Source organism: Pagrus major, chromosome 2, assembly GCF_040436345.1.
Source record: "Pagrus major chromosome 2, Pma_NU_1.0".
In the NCBI taxonomy this organism is placed as follows: Eukaryota; Metazoa; Chordata; class Actinopteri; order Spariformes; family Sparidae; genus Pagrus; species Pagrus major.
The window spans coordinates 19,911,878-19,935,600 of record NC_133216.1 but is presented as its reverse complement, the minus strand read 5'-3'; the positions used below and the strand labels follow the sequence as shown (position 1 = coordinate 19,935,600).

Sequence of the window (23,723 nt, the reverse complement as noted above, 5' to 3'; positions counted from 1 at the left end):
CTGTGTCACCACGCAAACCATTGTTTCTGGTTGACATAGTTTTCATCTGATTGGTGACTGTGATGACAGTTCACATGAAACAAGAAGGAAGTTGTTGACTAGATTTACAATTATACAGAACTTGTAAGATTTGTTTTAGCTCAACAGCTGAGCTTGCACTAACTATTTATAACAACATGAGTGAAGACTGATTATTAAAAATGACCCAAACTTTCCTAAGGACCCCTACACACCAGGCCGAATCAGCAGCAGCTCACAAAACAGAAAAAGAAATGGAAATCCCCTTGAGCCTATCACCGTAGTATGCATGATTTCAACCATTTAGTGCACTTTCACCTCATTTTACCTACATTACTTTAAAATCAGCTTTCTAAAAATCTTGCACACTTGCCTCTATATAATAATAACAGTGGTCTTGTTTAACTAATGATTGGCATGAAGCAAGATAAACAATGAGTAACGAGGTATACTCGACCGGGGGACTGCATATTCACAGTATTTACAGTTACACAAAAGCAGGTTTTAACCAAGCAAGCTAAAAGGTAAAAAAAAAAAAAAAAAAAATCACAGGAATTTTGATAGTTAACATTAAAAAAATACACTGGTTAAACATTTTTGCTGAGGTCTGCGCCATTTCTGATGAGCAAGCAAGGCTGGAGGCTGAAACTCCCTGAGTACATTCACACTTAGTTTGCACAGGCAACATCAGTGTGCGCTTTAACGCTCTGAACTTACTGTATAGATGTAGATGCAAATGTTGAAAGGGATCTAACCTGCTCGTGTGCATAAAGATTTAATCATTTGTGGATGAAATAGATGTTCAAGAAAAAGAACTTCAGCTGAGACAGGAGGATGGTTTTAACTCCAGCATTACATCATGTAATAAAGCTTGTCTCGGTTCACCTTTTGTCACATCAAGCTCTCTAATACTTTCATAATTACATTCTACGCTGAACAGTGACAACATTCCTCATCCTGAGTCAGGCCTCTACACGCAACTACGCTCATAAGGCAAGGAATTACATTTACAGATAACTTTTAGACACAAACAACTCAAGCGTAAGTAGAGTATTTTAAACGTACTTAAAGCAGCTACAAGGCTACTTGTACTACTTTCATTTTTGATCGATTTTGGCAGCCCCTTTGGACAAAAGCAGTATGAGCACCCCTCGCCTCGTGTCCAACTCAACATATTTTTAATGCTGTTTTTTTTGCTTGCGGGATGCATAGAGATGAAACATCTATCTGAAAATAAATACTTGTATATTCAAAGCCCTGGTGGGTAAACACTCAGCCTCACAATGAAGCTATATGCAGATTACTGATCAGCGATGTACTGACTACAAAAGTCATATCTGTCTCTGTGGTTGCCTGTTGGCTTCTTTCTAATGTACAGCATGAGTTTCTGGCCTTGTGTTTATGGTTTGTATGTTGATGCATGACTCACTCATCATCATCCAACATCTCATCATCGCTGCACAAAGAACTGTACCGTCCCTTTCGCTCTCCGGGCACTTGCAGGGTCATTTCCTATAGAAGGAGAGAGCTGTCAGTCACACAGTGCAGGGGGAGAAGAGAAGGAAGGGTGTAAAAAGAGGAAACACTTACCCTGTCTGGTGTGTTCAAACGATGAACAGCAGGGTAAAACAAGTCTGGATCCTCGTAGTCATCAGAATCATCATCGAGTGAAACCAACCCTGAGGGAGGGAGGAGAGGATTAGCAGAAATGGAATCGTGCAGCTGTAAGTCTGGTTTGCAGGGGAACTTTACAACACTGACATAGTTGTCCTATCAACACAAGAGGAAACATATTGAACTACTTATTAAAATAACATTCTGGTTTCCCAGAATTGATCAACAAGGACTGACAAGCTTCACACTGTACTCACACTCTAATTTTGGACAAGCCTCCATTAACCATTCTGCAACATAGCAATACTATACAAGACATACTGCCTTTTGTATCCTGTATAGGTAATACACAAAGTATGCATTTTGGAATGTGATTTTTCCAAAACCACAAGAATACATCTTGAAGGCCATGAACAGAGAAAATAAATCCACAGAATGAATGTTGAACATCCATTTACTCAAGACACATGCTACCAGACTCAAACTCAACACATTTTCAGTCTTTCTCTGAGGGTTACTAAAAGCCATTCTGGCAAATGCAGTATGATACCTGTTGGACGAGAACAAGAACAGGGATATTGGACACAATCAAAAGTAATGAACAGCACTGATTACACCGGTTACTCAAGTTATTAGTGTCAGCTTTGTTGATCTATGTGATCACAGAAATTAAATGGCCTGACAAAGACAGCGGAAAGTGTCGCTGTGCGAACACAAGATATCAGTTTGTCAGTGTGGTAGGACTCTCTAGCTCTCTAAACTAGTTCTTCAGGTTGAGCGGAGCGACACATAACAAAATAAATATTTGACTCATATTCCCTCCCACACATCAGGTACGGTCAAGGTAAGGTAAGCTTTTTTTTTAGATGAGAACAATACTCTGAACAGACAGCAAGTTTACAGAGGCTGTTACTATTAAGCACTGGAGCCCAACGTCTTTGCACTCTTGCAAACAGCTGAACAAACGTATTTGTCTGTGACAGCATGGACAACATCAGTAGCACACGTGAAAATGTCCCGGTGATACTACTTTAGCTGAACTATACAGAGACTCTACTTTCGGCTCAACTAAGCTTCAAACTCGTAACGCCTGTTCCATAATGCCAACTCAGAGCCAACTTGATCAGACTATCTTTAACCTAGTTTTACTGAATGCACAGTCATGACCTTCAAACAGAGATCTGAGACATGAAGAGGGCAGTGATATAAAAAAAAAAAACCTGCACTGTTGATTTGTGCAAGACAATCAACATTTTCATGGTTCTCTTTTAGTTGTATTAAACTACTTTGTTCTTACAGGCACGATCTGTTTCATTTCTTTAATTTTCAAACAGGACATTTGTGACATGAGTGAAAATGCTACTTTCACAATGAGTTGTGTCAAAATGATCTATTCACTGTTTTAATTACAAAGCCCAGTGCTCAAGTAAAAGTAGCCTAAAGCAAGAAGATATTGTGGTTACGATTTTAGATGAGAAATTATTATTTTACTCATGATTTATTATATTTTGACTTTTGCAACCTCTGATGTAAGGCATACAATGTGCTCCTTTCCAAACTAGGTTCCAGGCTCCTTCTCCTCAAGATGAGGCCATGTGCATATGGCTGATTCTGGGAATCGGAATAAATCTTTCATAAGGCAAGGCTCTGTGGAACTGGGTTTTTTCTCACCTATTGTTGTATTAAAAACTGGAACAACAATATAGAGTATGGTCCAAAAGCCTGACACCACTTTGACAATCTCGAATATTGTCACATAAACCTGGAAAGAATCATAATGTTGGACGAGTGTCAGAAGTCAAATTGTTATTCTGAGCAAATAGGATCTTTTTCAGTATTAAATCACAGCTAGACTAAGATATTCTGAATTTCATGCACATTTTCCATAGACTTAACTTTTCACTCAAAAATATCATATCATAACATTCAAAACAAAGGCAAAATAGAAGTATCCTCATTAGTGGTCTCAGACTTTTAAACCCCACTGTATATTCATGAGCACACACAGACACATTCTAGATTTTAGTTAAACAATAACTGCAGCCCAAATGATACATTATAAATCTGACATGTGCTTCAGTTTGACATTGAACTGACAGTACTGTTGGTTCACAGCAGTAAAGAACGACTGCAGAGGAGGAACTTGTGAGATAACACTGAGTTTCAATCTGGTTGGCAGACCGTGTCATTGGTTATGTCTAAAGTGGAGCTAAGCTTAAAAACTACCCTGAATGGAAGTAGGCTAATCTGACTGTAAAATTGTGAAATGAAGCCTGATTTACTTAAACAAACCAGCATTAACTGGAAAGAGAAGGTTTCAAAGTTGTTGTAATCTGTCAAAGATAAAGAGGACATTTAGAAGGTTTGACAGGCTTCATGGACACATTTGTTTCCTCAGAAAGACTGGATCAAATCTGTACAACAAAAACTACATCTGGTTTAATCCTCATTCATGCTCTTCTACCACAAGGGAGTCAATGCACAAGTGCTATTCAGCAGCAGTCACATACATTTTCATTACATTTCAGCAGAAATTGACAGGATTCTTCTTTTTACACTTTAAAGCCTGTTTCTACTATATAAACAGAAATGTACGCAGCAAAAAATAAAATAAATCGCATGCTGCATTATATGTGCAGTATTATATGCTGATTTTACTACTTACGGGAGTCACAGAGAGGTTGGGAGACAATCCTCGTAGGTACAGCGGGATGAGTATCAGGTTGAGTCGACTGTGTGTTTTCTACAGTTTGGGGCGTCCTGATGCGAGGTGGGACCTGTGGAGTTTGCTCTTTCTGCATCTCATCAGCAACCGTCTTGGTGGGGCTGTGGGTTAAAGGGGTACAGGAGAGGTCAGCAGAGGTTTGAAGAGCAGGAGATGAGTCCTCGGACACTCCAGTAATCTGAGATCTTGTGAAAATCCCAAACAGACGACTGATTCTATCCATCTTCTGGTGGGAAGAAATGCCTTCACCCTCCTCCTGTCTCCCCTCCAGTCTTGTCTTTTCTCATTTCATCATAAAAAACTTAAAAACAACAGCATTTACTCCAGGCTCCTAATCCAAAGGGAAAAAAAGTCTGGTTGCAAGCGACAAAGTTTCACAGAGCCCTCTAAGAACAGTATGAAGACAACTCTGGTAACCTGATTCAGTCCACATTATTGACTCTAGAGTCTGAGTCTCCGCTGAGTCTTCTTCGGTGTACGAGAATTTTTCCCAGAGCTGTGACAAAAGGGTAACCCTCTGCTCCCCTCCCCTCTGTTTTCCCTCTCTGTTTCTGCTTGAAGCAGCAAGTCTGAACCTGCCTCACCCTGCAAGATGTAAACACAGCATACCTGGATCCCCTGCAAACACACACACAGTGTGTTTGCTCTAGAGATGTGCCGGTATATCAGTTGTACAATATACTGTTGTGGAGGATTCCAATCGTAACAATACCGCCAACATGTTGTATTGTATTATACATTAACATAATTATGGCTGGGTTCAGAGGGCACCATGAACACTTTACTAGCAGGTTTATTTTGATACACCGCAAGGGAGCACCTTTTTATTAGGCAACCTTACCTAGTGGATTAACTGAAGCTAGTTTGCGGTTGCTGAGTCATAACGTTCAGTGAGATACGCACACACTACATGTATGTTCTTCCTCATGGGTCAGCTTCAGCATCGTCATAATGCAAGACCTGATGATCTGCCTTTTAACTATTGACACCCAGCACCACACACTATAACACTATACACAGTACTAAGTTCTCCTAGAAGGTCTTATGGACAGGTGGGTCAGATCAAAAACCCACTGAGTTCAGGAATTTTACCTTATGAAGGTCCGAGTTTTGAAACGTCATAAACAACCAACCTGCTTTTGTTTACAGTGTTGTTAGAAAGCTGCAAGGTTTGATTAAATCCACTGCAATTTTACAATGTTTTAGGACTGAGAGAAGTATTTCAGGAAGGTCTGATGAATTAATCATGATATTTTTAGTCTTGTTTGGCCAGCACACAGGCATGCACACATTAATTGCACATTGTTAAACTTACAATACACAATCCCATGCACTGGTAGCAGGCCAAGTATTACACATGTAACTCTCCTTAGCTACTTCCTCTAGCTTTTCCTGAGCCAGAGAGGATCTATTATCCATGCAGGGAATTCCGGGTTGATCTCTCATCTTGCCTGTGAACAACACCTCCGCTGCTTGTTCACACTACATGTATAGCTTAATTGTAATATTAGCTGAAATAATAAAGTTTTTTTGTGTTTCACACTGAAACAAAAACACAAAGGGTCATTAGGCCTGACGCAAAAAGGAAATTACACATTGATCAACACACTCATGTACACTCATCAAACATTACCACAGCTCAAGGATGATTTGTTTCACATTGACTGATGACCATTTGCTCGTCACATATACGCACATATGTACACATATTTGGTAAATATTACTTGCATTGCGAAATTTTTTGGCTATGCATAATGGCACATTCAATTTATTCCTTCATATAAAGCACAGTGTAATGTTTTACTATCAACGTATGTTTACAAATACAGGCTATAGTTTATTGTATAAAGAACCACAAAACACATTATGTTTTTAAAACTGATTTTCTTGCTTACTTTTCATATTGTTACCACTTTATGATTCATTTAGTTAGTCTAGACAAATAAACTCAATCATAGTGAAATTAAGTCATTCACACGATGTTAAAAACAGTCATAGACCATAGCCATGCTGACAGGAAAGTCAAGAGTGAGCACATAGGCCTGGTTTCAATCCATCCAGTATTGTGAAAGTTCCTCTTTAATTTCCGTCTTTTGTGATTTTCCTTCATTACAGTCACAAAAATCTGCTTTTACACTTGCAAGCACATACAAGATATGAGTCACACATTACAGGAAACCGCTTGAGAACAGATTTGTACATTTCTACATCCAAGACAAATGTTTAGTTTCACAAAGAATGATGTGCACCATGCCTGAGTTAAATACTAGAAGAAAAGAGTTACTGATGTCTTTCAGGTCAAATCAGGAAAGCTTTGTCACATTGAACAATTGGAGAGAAGTTCAAACAATTGTGCGACTTCAGGGACAACATACTCAATTTAAAGAAATAAAGTGCTCTGTTAGTTTCATTTTAAGTGGCCCTTAAAGGTTGTGTCTGTACTTGTCAAGATGAAAAATACCTACATTTAATCAATATATACCACATTAATGGACTCCTGTGGACAAATTATATTGCTTTGTCAAGCACTTGTTCCTGCACAAACAAACACATTTAGAAAGTGGCCTAACTAACCATACTTAACTGAACTAGAGATTATAACAAATCTAAATATATATATCCTATTCATTAGCTCTGTTTAATAATCATCCAGAAAATGATACATAGACCCACAATGACGGGAAACTGACCTGTTGACACAGTTCCTCCTTTTTTTCTCAGAGGAAGAGTGCTGAGAGGGGGGCTAGCTAGATGCTATATTTAACCTGCTCTCCGCTAGCTAACGGGTGACAGTAGGCTGAAGAAATAATTAACGCTACTTTGTCCTCCCACATTATGTGTATGTGACCTTTTCTGGGAAAATGTTACACTCTATACTGAGAACAACTGACAATAGCTAATTGACCCCTTTGTTATGGTGTTCCCAGCCTGTTTTGGTCTGAAGTAAGCTAAGCAAAATATAGCAGAAAGCTAATCTATGCTGTTACACAAAGCCAATGTACATACTTTTACATTTCTGAATAATGCTCTACATGTCATTGATGATGGGGAGTGCTGACATTAAAGATAAGACAGCACACTTGATTTCAGTGACAGCTAAACACACCAGGGACACCTTTGGAAAATGTCATCCGAGTGGTTTTGTCACAGACACATTCAGGCCATACACAAATACCAATATCAGTTTCCTAAACATCTAAAGTCTCAGGACAGAGCTGGATATCTGGTCTCAGCCAGGAACATTACTCATGTCAAGGTAAAACAAACTCATTTAACATGGTCAAACCTGTTTTCTAGCAACTGGTAATAAGTGTAACACAGCTACGCATATAGCACAGCAGAAAACATGAGCAGAAAGAAAGAAAAGTCTTCCTTGTTTGAACCCCTACCTCAAACAGAATGAGGAGGGGGATGAGAAGAAGAGAGCACATGCTGAAGACGAGTACAGGCTGAGAAAAGACATGTAAAGATATGTTTAGGATCATTATTACCTGTCTCGACATGTTCAAAGGGAGTCCTCTTCCATGATGATACAAAAAGCTTAAAGACACACACGCCCACACATCGGAGGAGATGACAAAAAAAAAAAAAAAAAAAAAAAAAAGGGAGGAGGAAATTACCAACTAACTTAAAAATGGGAGGAGGCAAAAAAGCATACTGACAAGGAAACAAGAGAGCCTGTGAATGTGTGCTGGTCAAGGCTACATAAAGTATGAAGGTAGTTCCTGGTAACAAATCACTTTTGTTTTCCCTTATATGTTTATTTCCTCACTCTCTCCTTCTCTCAGCTCACAGAAGCTAATGAGGAGGAGAGTTTTCAACCGCTCTGTGTTGTTCTCCATTGTAACTTCCTCCCTCTCTTTGAGTCTAGCTTCCCTTTAAAACACAGACAGAGAACATGTTTCTCATAAAAGAACCAGTCTAAAGCGTGAGGCAAGGCTGAAGTTTCCTTTCCCTTACCGGTGACGAAACACACAGAAGAAAGAAAGAGCTCCTAATCTTGTATGCCATCACCAGGAACTACATAAACATATGATAAAGGGCTGCTACAGTTTTCTCAGTGAAACTATTGTGGGGATAAAAGTCTGCTGAGAGAGGAAAAAAGGGGAAGCCGCATGAAAAGTGATTCTTAAAGAGCCACAATTTTGCATGTGGACAAAAAACAAATGCAAAACATTTGAACTGCAAAAGAACAGGAAATTGTATACAATGTAGGGATATATTAGTGAATAAAAGGTCACCGCGAAGCCTTTGAAAAACACACACATGTATGCACTCCAGTGGTCTCGTATGGACACCCACAAACAGCAGTCTCACAGATCAAGCTTGTTTCGTTTATTGACCACACTAAACATGTCTTGTTCATATTATTTCCGTAACAGGCCACTAAGCCTTAGGTCAACTCTGTCATAGTCAGTCAGCCAATGTGTTTCGGCTTCTCAGTTTCAGGAAGTGTCTAATTTTACATTTAAGGAAGTGTCCCCACTAACATTCTTGGTGTCACAAGTGCTACTGAAGTTGACAAGAGATGCATTTTCCAACTTGTCCAACAGATGGCAGCACAATCCTCAAAGAGTACATCAGTTTCATACTCTGTTTTGAATCTTGTTGAACTGCATCGTCGTTTAATATAACTTTATACCTCTACTCCAGTACAATGTACATTTTTACTCAACTTGTCTAACGTGTGATTTGGATTTTTTTCTGATGAAGTGCGCCTTTGTGGGTTGAGACTCCTAGTTTTTAAGCATAATAAACTATTTAAAAAGTCTATTGGATTAGCTGGAAAATTCATCATCACAAAGATGAACACACGTAAAAATTTGAAACTTTAGAGATACGTGGCTCTCACAGGTAAGCAACACTACAATATATGATGATATTATAGAATATAATGCATTGCTCTAGATTAAACTACCGGACAGTATATAAACCGTTAAAATTACCTCAACCTTAAACATCTACAGCAGTAGAATGTATAATATATTAGCTGGCGGGACCCATTTTTCTGCAGAATGATTACTTTTACTTTTAATACCTAAAGTAAATGTATTAGTACTTTTACTTAAAGTGGGAGCAGACTAGCAACTACCAACAACACAGAACAAAAACTGGTGTTTATTCATCAATTTAGTCTATATTGGAGACGTGAAAGCAGATAGAAGGCTGCTCACCAGTCAGCCTTCATTTTTTCTGGGAGATTTCGTGACCGGTGGCGAACACTTACTTCATAACAATAAGTAAAAGCAAAAATGTTGTCTTTTGCTAGTTTAAGTGAAGGATCTGAACATTTCTTTCACTACTGCACAGTGGGAAGTACAGTGCAAGTACTTTAAGGGGAGTGAAAAACAAAACTGTCTTATAATAATCTTCGTCCCAGAAGGAAGCGAGAGGCCAAGAGACGGACTGATTTGTGACATATCATAAATACAGACAACATGAGAGGAAAAGAAGGTTAGTTTTACAATCCTTAAAACAAGATCCATCCTTGCACTAAATATAGCTTTCTGCTAGTCAATGAGGTTACGTGGAGTTTGGAAAGAGAAGTAAGAGGTCATAAAACACTGCAATCTCTATGATTCACCTGAAAAGAAGATGGTGGACGTCTTCAAGATCTATCGCGATTGTCAGGTCGCCCATTACAGCAAATGCAAACACATTTTTAAAAAAGCAGCCTTACCTGTGAGTTCTGGGAGACAGTGCAGGACACCGCTGTGGCACTGGTGGAGGGCCTTTTGGTGTTGTCCCTGCTTTTGGAGGGAGAGGTGGAGCATTTCTATCGTTGGTGGGGGAAGCAACAGGGCAGACGGGTAAACTTTTTATTCTTCCATCACCACCCAAATGTTGGGCCGGTGGCTGAATGGCTAACGTCTGTGGCCGAGCCTGGGCCGAGGGGAAGTTGGGAGGGTGGAGAGGTGCATGTGTGGGGGTGTGGGTAGGGGTGCCGGTGGGGGTTGAATTCTGGGACACAGTTCTGCTCGATACAGCTGGGGCTTTAACCGCATGTGTGTCCAGTTTGGGGGAGACCGCCTTTCGGGCAGGAGGTGAGGGGCTCAGGGGAGAGGTGAAGCGCTGTGGAGGGCAGTTGGGGGTGCTTCGAGGGGGGACAGGGGGCAAAGAGGGGTCCGAAGTTGGAGACAGGCTGGAGCTGGGGTGGCAGTCTGCTGGGGCACTAGAGCGAAATCTGGTCCTTTCTTTAGGCACAGGCTTCTCCCTCTCCATCCCTCCATCTATTCCTCCATCTTTCTCTCCATCTATTCCTCCTCTAGGTGTTGTATGTCTTTGTCCAGGAACTGGCTTCTTCTCTCCCCCGTCCTCACTGTCCTCTTTCATGCTGGGCACTTGTCTCTCCCTGGGGACTGGTTTCTCTCTTTCCCTGGGTGTAGGTCTCAATGTCTCTCCATCCCTTTTCTCCCTTTCCTTAAGGATAGGTTTTTCTTCCACTGGGATGGGCACAGGTCTCTTACTCTGCAACACTTGGGCATTTCCCGTTTCCTCCAATCTCTGATCTCTCTCAGACTGTCCAAGCTGAGAGTATGTGTCACCCTTACCATGCGTTTTGGTCAGGCTAGCCAAGATGCGTCTCTGGTGACCCGGCAGAGTGATGCCCATTCGCTCCAGCTGATCTGGCGTGAGGTCGCGACATTGTCGCAACGTTGCCAGCCCGGCGCTCTGAAACACCTCAGAATACTGCTCCAGACGAAGCACGCATAACCAGTCCAACACAGTCACACGGGATTCAGACATGACTGATGAGTGTGAGTGCGGCCAGTGTGATGGCAAGTCTACATCCACAGAGACGACGCAGACTTCCTCAGATCATGGCTTACACAATCTGTGGAATACAGAAAAACATGAACATGTATAATACTAAAATCCACTGGAGGAAATAACTTACACAATACAGGGGTTTCTAAAGGAACAATTAAAAAAGCATGCATCAGCTCAAAATGAAGATTTTTTTCCTGTTTTAGACATAAAACTTTGTTTTAGTTCCTAAAAATTGATCACTGTGCCTCACATTAGTCTGATTATAGACTATATGATGAAAAACACTTGTTACATACACACCATTTTGAGACAATGTGCATTGGGAAATGTGTTATGGTGCAATAAGTGTATTAATATTTTTTTTTCTTCCTGAAAGACATAAATAAATATGATTCATAATCCAGATGACAACTGTATATATCCATGAGGGTACATTTTATAGATTGTTAACAGCTGCCTCAGAGTTGTGTGTGACAAACTTTTGTCAGGAGGGATGACTATCATCACCTCGGTAAAAGAGGAAGTTGTGTTAGTGCCTCTATGGTGAGATCCCCAAGCAGTTTAGTCACTCTGATAAGCACTATCATTTTCAACAGCACTTCTGTTCACTGCTGTGTCAATACACAGCTTCAACTCACTCAAAACAAACAATGATTGTGCGTCCAGAAACTGCTCAGGTCACTGCTCAGCTCAGATGATTTCAGTATGACTTAGAAGAAAACTACCATTAGATTATTATTCCTAATATGTTACACATACAAGACAAACATATCTGATCTGTACTACATAAACATAAGAACAGAAAAAACCTTTTAAAATTGCTTAACTTAAATATTATTTCTTTTGAGCAGCCAACACACAGGCAGTACTGTAGCACTATCACACAGGAGACCACTATGGGAGGAAGTGCAATTGACACAACAAGTATTGACACTCACAGCACGTACACACTGACTCACTCAATTCTCTCTAACACACACTTGAAAGCTGCAGAAGTGGGTTCATGATCAGCTTCCCACAAAACATCTCCATCCTCCCCAGGTTCTGGTTTTCTAAAGCAGTACTTACTGCATTTATATCACGACAGTGTTCAAACTGTACAAGCATGAGGATTACTTTTTGAAGTTTTCACATGCAGATCAGTCTCAATGTCAGTGCCAGCTCGTTGCATTCGTATGATGCAAACCTGACGGATTGTATGCAACAGCTAAGTAAGGACTGTTGTAACCAGCGCTATCACAAAAAACATCAGCAAATGTGAATTCTGAATTCTGTGTGGTAACTTTGGACCATACTTAAGAAAAGCCATTTGTTGTTTTGTTGTACCCACAAGGGAAGCTGCTGGTTTCTCAGGCAGAGCCACAAACAGTCTTTCCTCAACACACATCCAAACACATACAACATTTCACGCATAATATACCAAGGCACCTGAAATGTGTCTATGTGAACAATCATGATTATATTATATTGTATTAATATTATATTAACATTTTTGAGAGACTCTTGAATTATGTAATAATTTTGTTAATAATTCTTATCAAGGATAAGTAGCAGGTCTATAGTATTAACCTGTGGGACAATTGCTAGAATTTACTAGAAATTTTCACTTATTATTTAGTTTACACTTCTTCTCACATCTACTTATTTTTTAGTTATTATCCAGAATCAGAAATACTTTATTATCCCTAGGGGAAATTGTTTGTGTTACAGCTGCTCACATTTAAAACCAACACTACCTAAAATAGAATGAAGAAAGGCTGATAAAACTCTTAATTGACATGACATCTTTGAGGACTTTAATGGTAAACCTTTAACTCTAAAAAAAATCAATTTAACAGAAGCAGAAGAGCATACTGTTTCACTTCACATAAATATTGTGTGATTTTTATCTGTGCTACACAAACACATTAGTTTCCTGACTAGCAACACATAATGCAAAACAGCAAATATAAAAAATATGACCTGGATCTGATTAGAGACTGGAAGTGAGGGTTGAGGAGGCTGAGTGAGCACACAGTCACCCGCACTATCCAGTCTGAGAAATACTATTCGCTAGTGTGCGAGTGTGTTGAAATGAGTGCATTTCATTTCCTGTCAAATGTTTCCTTAACAGGGCAGACACCAAAAAGGCACAGGGACAGTGTGAGTCTCGCCCTTTGATCTAAGGCAGTTCCTATTTTTAAGTTGAGGAACTCAGTAACACTTAATGCGATGAATTACAGTTTCATCGGTCTTCAGCCATCATTGGAATGTTAGTCATCGTCCAAACACACAAACACTGCGTTCACTTACTTTTGAACACACATGAGACACAATTTTTTAATCATAGCGCTTAATCAGCCTTGTGTGTTCCGTCTGTGTGATGTGTGGGTGTCTTTGAGGAACAACATTAAGAGGCACAAGTGTTAAAGTAGGTGAGACAGTTCAGTTTGAAAGATACAGTCGTAGTTGGTAGTCGCTTAACAGTTTTTTGATTGACAAAAGTCAGGAGGTTTTTGCAATAGTCAAGAGGTAACGAGATAAAAGCACATCACATAATCTTTGTTTTTTTAAATTTAAAGCAGGTATAATCCATTTTTTTGTTTTTAAAATCTACCAAGCAATCCTGAGGAGAACCCAGCAAACTATAAGCTCAGTGGGTTTAACTGCATTATAGAAACCATGATGGATGATGTGACCCAGGTGACACAGCTGTAAATACAGACACACAACTTCCTATGTGGCTGATATAAGGAAAACCAATTTAAAGCACATGAGTTCAGGCAGGTTTATGGGACATTTTTCTCCAACAGTAGCCCAGTGTGGGTGATGAACAAAATAGAATGTGGCATTGTGGGTAAAAGACCTATTGACTCCACATACTCTGGAAATAAGAGCTACGACCTGACCATCAGTCTTAAAAAATCTGGGGTTAAATTGGTGGGCAGAAATACAATCTTTTAATAGTGTAGTAAATATTTTCTTGTTCATCTATGCCTGCTCTGGAGTTTATGTTAAATTGACAGGAATGCTCACTTGGGAAAACACTATGCTTGTCTGCCATCACACCTAAAGTCAGAAGATGCCTATTCTATCTCTGGGCATCCAGTACAAAGATACGAAGGACCTTGACATATCCAAGACACATTTTGCCTTACGTAGCTTTAATACTGGAATCAGGAGGAACCTTAGATAGTTTATTGCCTACTCATTGGTTGTTTTTTTTCCCAGAGTTGCAGCAGCATAGTACACAACAAACTTCTGGCTTGTCTACACACTAATTCTTGTGTATTTTAAGCGCGTTTGTACTGAATTATTTTGTGATAAAAGCACCTTTTAAATTATTCTGGGGGTACATTTTTTGTTTTGTTCTCTTAAAAACTAGATGGAAGGCACCATGAGGCATTACAGAGAAACAAGAGTAATGTGAATATACTGAACTGTATATTTACCTTTAACTCTGAACTGTTTGCCAGTCATTCATCATGTGAATAAAAATGTAAGGCATCATAACATGTACTGTACACGCGAGAATCATGATATGATATACCACTAGGAAATTATTTACAGTCTGTTAAATAGTTTTATTAATTTTTATGACCAAAAACAACAATAAACACACCAGCAACTGGGTTCATAGTTTTGCATCTCAGTTGGACCAGCTTTACATTGGCAGCTGTCCTTCCCTTGAACAAATCCCCAGCTGACTCTTAAATGTACTGATGATTGCTTTGCTTCCTCAGTTGTATCATGTAGATACAATATTTTTACAGTTGTTGCAAGGAATATTTTTTCACTTCACTTTAACAAGGGGCTTCCTGCTTCCTGTGGTTGTGCTTCCCTAGGCTAAACATGACGTGGACCCTTTTCTGTAGAAATGCAGAAGGATAAATTGATACAGATTTTTTCATCTGACTGTCTGTAAGATGGCAAGCAAGCATATTTTCAAAAATGTCTGAATCTGCTGAAATCAAGAGTTTTCACCTTAACTCGCACGATATTACATAAAACTATAGGTGCTTTGTAAATTCTGCACAGTCAGTTAATGTTCATTGCTGCTGACTTCTTTTTCCCTGGGCTTTTTTTCTTTCACTTTCTGCAGATTACAACAAGCATTTTGCTCTCTGGACATTTCAATTCATTTATCCCTCCCTCCCTCCTTCTCTGCACTCCCTACCTCCCTCCCACTCAGAGAGTTGCCAATAACAGGGTCTCTGTGCTGCCTTCACAATGGGGCATTCTGTTGCCCAGGCAAGTAACAAGAAGGAGGAAAACACATGGTGTTCAAGTCTGGTCACACTCTGCAAAACAAGCGCTCACCTAATAATATTGTGTGTGTGTGTGTGTGTGTGTGTGTGTGTGTGTGTGTGTGTGTGTGTGTGTGTGTGTGTGTGTGTGTGTGTGTGTGTGTGTGTGTAAAGTTGATGGGGGGGGGGTGAGCTCTGAAACTGTGTTTCAGGCCTCATATCCCCTTTCAACTTAATTCACACAGATCATCAAGGTTCCATTTTCTCTGTGTGTGCACTGATCAGTGCTGGCTGACATCAGGTTTCACTCTGCTGACTGTCAGTGTCCTCAGTTTTGAAGCACATTATTTACCTCTTCCACAGAGTTGATTTCTAAGACAAAACAACAAACTGTAAACGTCAAACAACCTTGATCTCCCATAGCAACAACTTGACACATTATTGACACATTATTGACACCAAAAGCACGACTTCCCTTCCTGTGCGATTTAACCAGCCACAATAGCCACTGCTACAATTTCCTTTTCAACATTTTAAAGATTAAACTATATGATTATTATTCAAAACATCTTTTAATCAAAAATCAATTTAGAGGATGTGTTTTTGTGTCTTAGCCTTAACAACTGCAGACAAACAAGATTTCAGTAGCACTTGGGGCCCCCTCGCTCTGACCGCCTCCAGTTAACTTGCAAATGCTGAATAATATTTACACAAACCAGCCGCAATATCAAAACCACTGACAGATGAAGTGAATGACTTAGATCATCTGGTGAAAATGCAATGTTCGGCACATCATTATAGCAATGGCACTGCCTGCCTCGCAAATTCCCCAGAACCCAATCCAATCGAACATCTGTTGGACATGCCAGAACAAGCGCGATCCATGGAGACCCCACCCAGAACCCACAAGACCTAAATGATCCACTGCCAACGTCCTAGTGCCAGACACTCTCCCAGAAGTTTTTTGGGTCCATACCTCAACAATCAGAGTGGTTTTGGCGGCACAAGGAGACCTCGTATAATATTAGGCAGGTGATTTTCATGTTGTGGTTGATTGGTCTAATTTCTGAGGTTACTGCAGAAGTATCAGCTGTGGAGGTTTAATGTCAGATATGGATAAAAGACAATGTGCTACACTAACACATCTACTGAACAAATTCACACTTCATGCCGATTCTGGATAATTTAGTCAATTAATAACAGTGTTTAAGTTTACAAAGGGTGCTGAATGATGATGATGATGGTGATGATAAGGTGATATGTGACCTTTGATGGCCAATGTTTCAGCATCAGTATATTTATAACAATCCACTGATGTTCAGCTGTGTTTGAGATCATCACTCTTCTACACCACCCTCTACTGTGTTGCTGTTACAGTTTCCTTTCACCCATTTCTCACAAGGGTCAAGTGAAAGGAAATGCTTTTTTTATTGACTGCCATCACGATGTAGAACAACAGACTAAGAATGTGGAGAATTCAAGACCGCCATCAGTGACTTCAACAAAAAGGACAGAGAAAGTCCTTCTTCCCTTACAGATTTGTGGTATAAAATTGCTTTATATTAATTCAAACAACACAATATATATTTCATAAATATTAATGCATAGAAGGCTGTTTAAGGCTGGATCCCTTTGCATCTTTTCATATGTGCCAAAACCAAGTAGTGGCAGGATAAATTTTTAAAATAGCAATACTTTGTGATTAATAAACTGGCAGGAATATCACTATGTGTTGCTAAGGCACAGGAGTATCATTCTTTGAGTACGGACATTCAAATCAGGAACTAGTCTACTATGTACAAGTGTTTTGCCGGTGGATGTATATTCTATGTATTCTATTTATCATTTCAATGTTTGCAAACCTTTACGTTGCTGTTTGTGCGTTACAAAACAGCTCACTTTGTGCACTTAGTTACAAAAAGCTTCCTCTCAGTTATCTTTGTGTGAAAGTTGCTAGAGTGGAAATGATGTGGATTTAGGGGAGCCATTCATCCACGAACACAGTAAAAAGTTGTAATGTTTAATCGTCACATATCAGCATCAAAACTCAAGTTGTACAGCAGCTATTTTGAAAATGTGGAGGAAACAGCATCATTTCCTATAACAAAAAAGATACAATGTCTGCTCTGTAGTGCGGTAAGCGTAGGTTTCCATTGCCTCCATTGCCACAGTGGCATCTGTCTGTTGATGGTTAATTGATAAAACATTAAAGCAGTACAGGTGATTCTACTTCAGAACATTGAACTGTAGTTAGTAGTAAGTTGTTATAGCTACTGTGTTAGCAAACAATTACTTATGTAATACTGCAACTAATGACTATTTTCATTACAATCATTTTCACAATTAATTGATTAATTGTTTAATCTGTCAAAACTGTCAAGAAAAATTGAGAAAAATGCTCAAAAAGCCTAAAGTGAGGTCTTTAAATTGCTTCTTTTGTCCAACCAACACTCCAAAACCCAAATACTCGTCATTTAATATCAAATGACAAAGAAAAGCAGCAAATCCTTACATCAAAGAAGCTGGAAACAGCAAATGTATGACATTTTTGCTTGAAGAATCTGGCAACTAATTTCCCATTAAATCAACTAGTCGATTAATTGACTAATCATTGCAACTCTATTTAGTAGAGCTAGACCGTGAAATTGGCTTGGCTGCTGAATCTGCGAATGTTCACATATTATATATAGTTATGCTGGTACTGTATCTGCGTATATTTTGGTATGATATGTTTAGAAATGTGTCTCCACACATCACACATATGCATCTACCACAGAGAACAAACAAGTTAATTTAATTTTAACTATAAAATGTTGTGTGCAGTACAGTAATCTTGGTCACAATCACCAATTTATAGCAGCTTGGTGGTTGAGACACATACTGTATACAACTACCACAACATTAAGGGTTCTTAGATGCTTATCATCTCCCTGCCTCTTCCTATGTTTCCTGTCAAGCTCTACTGTCTCAATAAAAGCCAAGATGCAAAGAAAACATTGTTTGTTCATGTTCTAAGTTAATGAAAACAAAATTATATCGACAGATGGATGGAAATCATAAACTCTCAAACACAACTGTTATGACCCCACAAGTCCAGTATCAATCAGGCTCTATTGTTAGCAAATAAGCAATCATTTGAAGTCATGTTACAAGTGACTTGATGAATGTAAGTCCATAATTTTCATAATGTTCACCAGCCAAAATATAACTTTGCTGTGCAGGTAGCACACCGTTTCTTGCTGCTCTGTTGCTGCTCAATAGGCCAGATTTTTTATATCTGCATCCTCGTAACTTTGCGTCTGCTAAATGCCCTAAATGTAAATGTAACTTCACTAACTACAAGTCGCTGGGTAGCACTATAGAACTTTTTTCCTCCTCAGATTTCTATCAAGGTGATATCCTGATAAGGATTACTAAAACACACACACACACACGGGACATGACTCATAAACCCACCACCAGACACGGTGCTGCCGTCAGCCCACTTTCAATTAGAACTGAATAGTGACTCAGTCCTGCCAGTAAAGAAACGCATCTGAACAATGTCCTCGAGTGAACAAGCCTGTGTGTGAATGTGCACACACTCGCCTCAAAGTCTTCAGGGTGCATTTCACAGGAGGACATTTCCCATGGTAACCCACCGCAAACTACCGACCACATTTAAGAAGCCCATTAACGGGAACAAAGTCAACAGTTTGTTGACTTTAGGTATAAAGTTCTGGGGGTCATGATGTGTCCTCGCATGGTGGATGTCAGTTGATATTACTATAGATATTATTTATATTATTATAAGTACAAACTGTGCATACCACAAACTTTCAACAGAACTGGACTATCCATGCTATGTTTTTATCTCTTCTGTCCTCTCCCACCTCGCCCTCCCCTTTAGCAGAATGTAAAGGACAGTAATGGATGTTTTGAATGTTTTAGTCCACTGACCTAAAATTCACTAAATCCTTTTCATGAAGTCCACTTTTACGTATTGCTTGAGCTAAAGGTTTGACTTTCTGACAGCATAGACTGGAGACACCTCTTAAATCCCAGATGTTGGAAATTACTCATTCATGTCTTTAAAGAAAAAACAGTGCCGAACTGCATCTCATGATAACATCACTATGAATAAATAACTGCACCAAGAAAATCCTACAAAATGTTGAGGAATTACACTGAGATATACTGGGAGGTCGTTCAAATATTTACTCTATCTTCAATTATCTCAAATTAGTTGGATAAAATATTAGAAACACCGGGCAATCTGGCTTCCAAATGTCACAATCCATTTGATCAAAATCCCAACCCATGATCAAAATGTTGATCTTTTATCTCTGTAGACTATAGCCAGTTTTAAAATAGTCTGTGATTTCTTTACTAGTGCCATTAAACACAGCATTGCATCAAAGATAGCTCTTTTTTGGCACAAGCTCCTCATCTGTCATGCGCTTAGCTATGACTCACATTGCAGTGTTTAAAATGTATCACCCAAGAGAGACGCATGAAGTAACCTGTCCAGTCTTTATAGCCATCTAGTTAGCGACATCACTCTATTAGTATGTTCACGTAGCGTGGATCTGCTAGTCAATGACATTATGTGAAGTTTGGAAACAGGAGTAAGATGACATTTAATACCACAATCTCTATGATTCGCCTGAAAATTAGATTGTGGATGCCTTCAGATCTCCAACCCCCAACTGCACCGCAACCTACATCCTCCAAAGTGACAACAAAGCTGAATCAACACCTCCCTAAAACAGTTGCAAGGAAAACTAGCTTTATTGCAGAGCTGTTGTATTAGACTACACTTACAATTAGATGAAAAAAGTTGAAGAAACCAAATTAATCATCTTTAATGTTCCTCTTTCAACAATTTAGCTCCTTTCGGGACAAAAGATAAAAATGAGTTCCTCTATGTCAAGCTAATCTCACTTTCACATAATGTACAAAATCCTCACTGAACGACGTGTTCTCTTCTCCTGTGAAAATCTACAGTCTTGAAGCAGAATTAATAACTTCAGTTTAATGCCCATTTAGTCAAGGCCTGCACTTATCACCTCTTGCACAACTGGCCACTTCATTTAGCCTCGATGAGCCCTCTGAACCAGCGAGATCCTCCTCTCACCTCATTATGGAGTGATTCAGTGGCGAGTAATCATGTGAGTGTATGAGGCAGACGAAGAGGGAAACAAAAGGCAGAAAAGTGGCAGACACAAGAGGGATAAAGAAAGACGGAGAGAAGGGAAAGACAGACAAGGCATTCAGCTGCAACTTGATGTCAATGACCGATAAATAATTCAGAGTTCTCTCCCTCTGTAGCAGTGCAATCAATCTAAATCAAGATCGTGAATTTGATTTGGCTCAACCTAGCGTGCATTTTGCACTGGTTGACACAAAAATCATTGGTTGAGGGGGCAGAGAGATACTTATATCTCTGCCAAGATAAACAACATCCTGTGACAGTGCAATATGTGGCACTCAGTGTGCAGCTGAAAGCCAAAAAACAGTTACCAGCATACTCTTTACCAGTGTCCAAAATTAGACAAAACAAGGTCAGTAGGGCCGTGATGCTGTTTAAAAGCTTATTTTGCATATGCCCGAACTGGCAGAAATAGCTGGGTCATGTTCTGTGTTGCCCTTTGAAGTGATGAATTGGTGCGTATAATTTAAATGCACATTGGCTGTTTGATCCTTCTTTTAACTCATTCACATGACCCTGACAAGACCTCTGCTTAGGTTATCAAAATATACTGCCAAGTTCTGTAAATGCTGCATAAAATGACATCTGTTTAATCACAACAGATTATTTTTCATGGTTCAGGAGCTCTGTTTGTGGGAACACTGAACTCACATTTAAACAAAAGTCTGATTGACATATTTTAAGGCTCAATTGGGGAAACAGTCATGCAAAGAGTACTCTATTTTAGGGCTTCAAGCCCACATGCAAAACGTCTACAGAGTGCATTAGCACTGAAAAGGACTTTGATAAATAAATTACCTGCTACCATTTACAAACAGTTTTATTATTGATCACATCTTATCAACTCTAAAATCCCACATAGGCTATAGGAGCCCTGCCCTAGACTGCTAAAAAAGCAGAAATAAGCAGCTGAAGAAACAAGCTTCAGCAGTTGGGTGGACTTGTGTAATCTGTAGGTGCAGACTGAAGAGGTGGAAAGAGTGTACAACCCCTGCACCATGTCTGGATGGTGTATGGATGTACACCTGTCGCATGTCCACCTGCTAACAGACTGATGTGGGGAAATCAGGCACATGATGACATTTCTTCAGACAGGCATGGATAAATTAGTTTACCTATAATTTTAGTTAAAACAGCGATTTAATAGTCAAGTTCATCCATGAAGCCAGCTTAAAGATAATGAATTCCAGTGGGGATAAACAACCCTGTGTGGCAGGCAGTCCGTTTCCTCTCCGGTTTTATCGGAGAGAGACTGGAGCAGCCTGGGGCAGCTGAGGAGAAACAACCAAACTAGTCCAACAACTTCACATCAACCAATTAAAAGTCTTCCATTATTTCCTCCTCTCCATTTAGCAGTGAGTTGTTTAAAGCAGAACTGGACTTGCCCGGCAGCGTCTTCACACAAATGTTGTTTCTCCGACATATCTACGTTATTTTCACCGCAACATTCAAGCTAACGGGTGTATGGTGGTTGTGTCGGTGTCTATTCTCATCAGCTGTTCTGGGAAAGTTTGTCTGGACATGAAAGTTTTCCATTCTTGTGCTTTTCTTACCTTGTCAAGTCCGTCCAAGCGTCCAGCTGACTGAAACAAACCGGCCTTGTGTGTTTTCGAGGTGAAACGGTGGTCACAACTGCGACGCCAAATAGCGGAGAGCATTTTTCTCACGGGTGAAAAAGCAGCAGCAACTCACACGGCCAGTGTCAAGAGAGAATTAAATGAACATTCAACTTCCGGATGTACGTTTCAAAATAAAAAATAAATACCGTCTTCTGCTTATGTGGCGTTTTATTTTGTAGGGTAGGAAGTGAGTGTTTCCGGTGTTTTCCTTGTTACGTGACGCAAGAAAATTGCAAAAACTTCCGTACGGCCGTCATGTGACCACTGAAAGAAGCTGGACAGCCCAGGCTGTTTTCATGCAAATCCACTTAAACTACATTTTATCCCACTTACTTTGACTAGCAACAATTACAGCACAGACAAGGCTTTATCTGTTAAGAATATATAGGCCCTCCATATGTCTTTTAAGTCCCTCTATTATAATATATTTTCAAAAAAAGTCAATTTTGGCCTATTATAAAATATGAAAAAGGGCTATCATCCAATAAAATTATAGGCTACTGAAAATGAGAACTCACTACTGACAAGAATCCCATAAAAGACACACTTTATAGGCTACAGGCTTCCTCATTTCCCTTAGAGAGCAACTGTATTAAAGGTGCACTATGTAGTTTTGGGGAAGAAATGTATTGACTTAATTTAATGCCTTAACAAACTAAATAAACAAACTATCTTCCGTTTCATGACTGAACAAACAGAATAAACAAACTGACCTTAAAGGACAACACAACTTCATACTGTTTTACTTTGTGTATATGTGGCGGACCCTGTCACCTTTCTAGCTTCAAACAGTGTTTGGGGACCTTATTTTCCTCTGAGAACAGCTTGTTTATTCAGTTATGGAAAAGATAAATATTTCTGAGTTTGTATTAATACCTCATTAATATTGTAAATATTAAAATGCTGACTTTGAATTTCCTCTCCAAAACTACATAGTGCCCCTTTAATTAATATAAGGCTATAAAATTAAATAAAAAGAAAAATAATAGGTGGAAATCGGGTGGATTCACCAGTCACTGATTAACATACATTTCATTACAACACTTGAAAAACAGTTGCTGTAATATATCAGACAAATGAGAAGTAGCTAACTAATTGAATAGGTTCCAGTCCAATCTGTGAGCCCACCTGGATGTACGAACAGGTATAATCTTGGAAATATGTAGTCAGCGCTGTGACCACCAGTAGAAATAACTCTGAACAGATATTTTTTATAGAGGTGGCAGTGATGTGGCATTCACAAGGCGGCTGATTTGTTACTTGTAAGCTCCCATAGGAACCAGAAGAGGGCAACCACTCACCATGAAGATATTCTTGAGCCTCGTAGACCGGGGGAAAATTTCAAGAAGCATCAAGTTTAAAAAGCAAGTAATAAAGGGAAAGTAGAAGGAGGTTGTTGCATCTAAATAGACCTGACATTATTAGATAAGGGCCCTTTGATTGCATTTCAGCCACAGTGACGAGAGTCAGCGAGATGAAAGCAACTGAGAGAAAGGGACGCTGGCATGTAATAAAAGGCAAATGCTGGACCAAATTGGAAGCCATAACTTCACGGTCAC

General features: G+C 39.4%; 1 protein-coding gene across 2 annotated transcripts in view; it reads right to left on the bottom strand.

The window, feature by feature from the left end:
- LOC141009718 (arf-GAP with Rho-GAP domain, ANK repeat and PH domain-containing protein 1) overlaps window positions 1–22,189 on the bottom strand; it is a 54,768-nt gene extending 32,579 nt beyond the window's left edge. Inside the window, exons 1-5 of one of the 2 annotated variants that reach the window (XM_073482412.1) lie at window positions 22,099–22,189; window positions 10,038–11,192; window positions 4,298–4,458; window positions 1,609–1,697; window positions 1,448–1,530 (exon numbers count right to left, since the gene is read on the bottom strand). In XM_073482412.1, coding sequence (XP_073338513.1) covers window positions 1,448–1,530; window positions 1,609–1,697; window positions 4,298–4,458; window positions 10,038–11,104 — 1,400 coding nt within the window. In that variant the 5' untranslated portion in view covers window positions 11,105–11,192; window positions 22,099–22,189. Of the gene's footprint in view, window positions 1–1,447; window positions 1,531–1,608; window positions 1,698–4,297; window positions 4,459–7,848; window positions 7,929–10,037; window positions 11,193–22,098 lie in introns of those variants that run through there. The other variant, XM_073482421.1, reaches the window with a different exon arrangement.
- Between the last annotated feature and the right edge of the window lie 1,534 nt (window positions 22,190–23,723).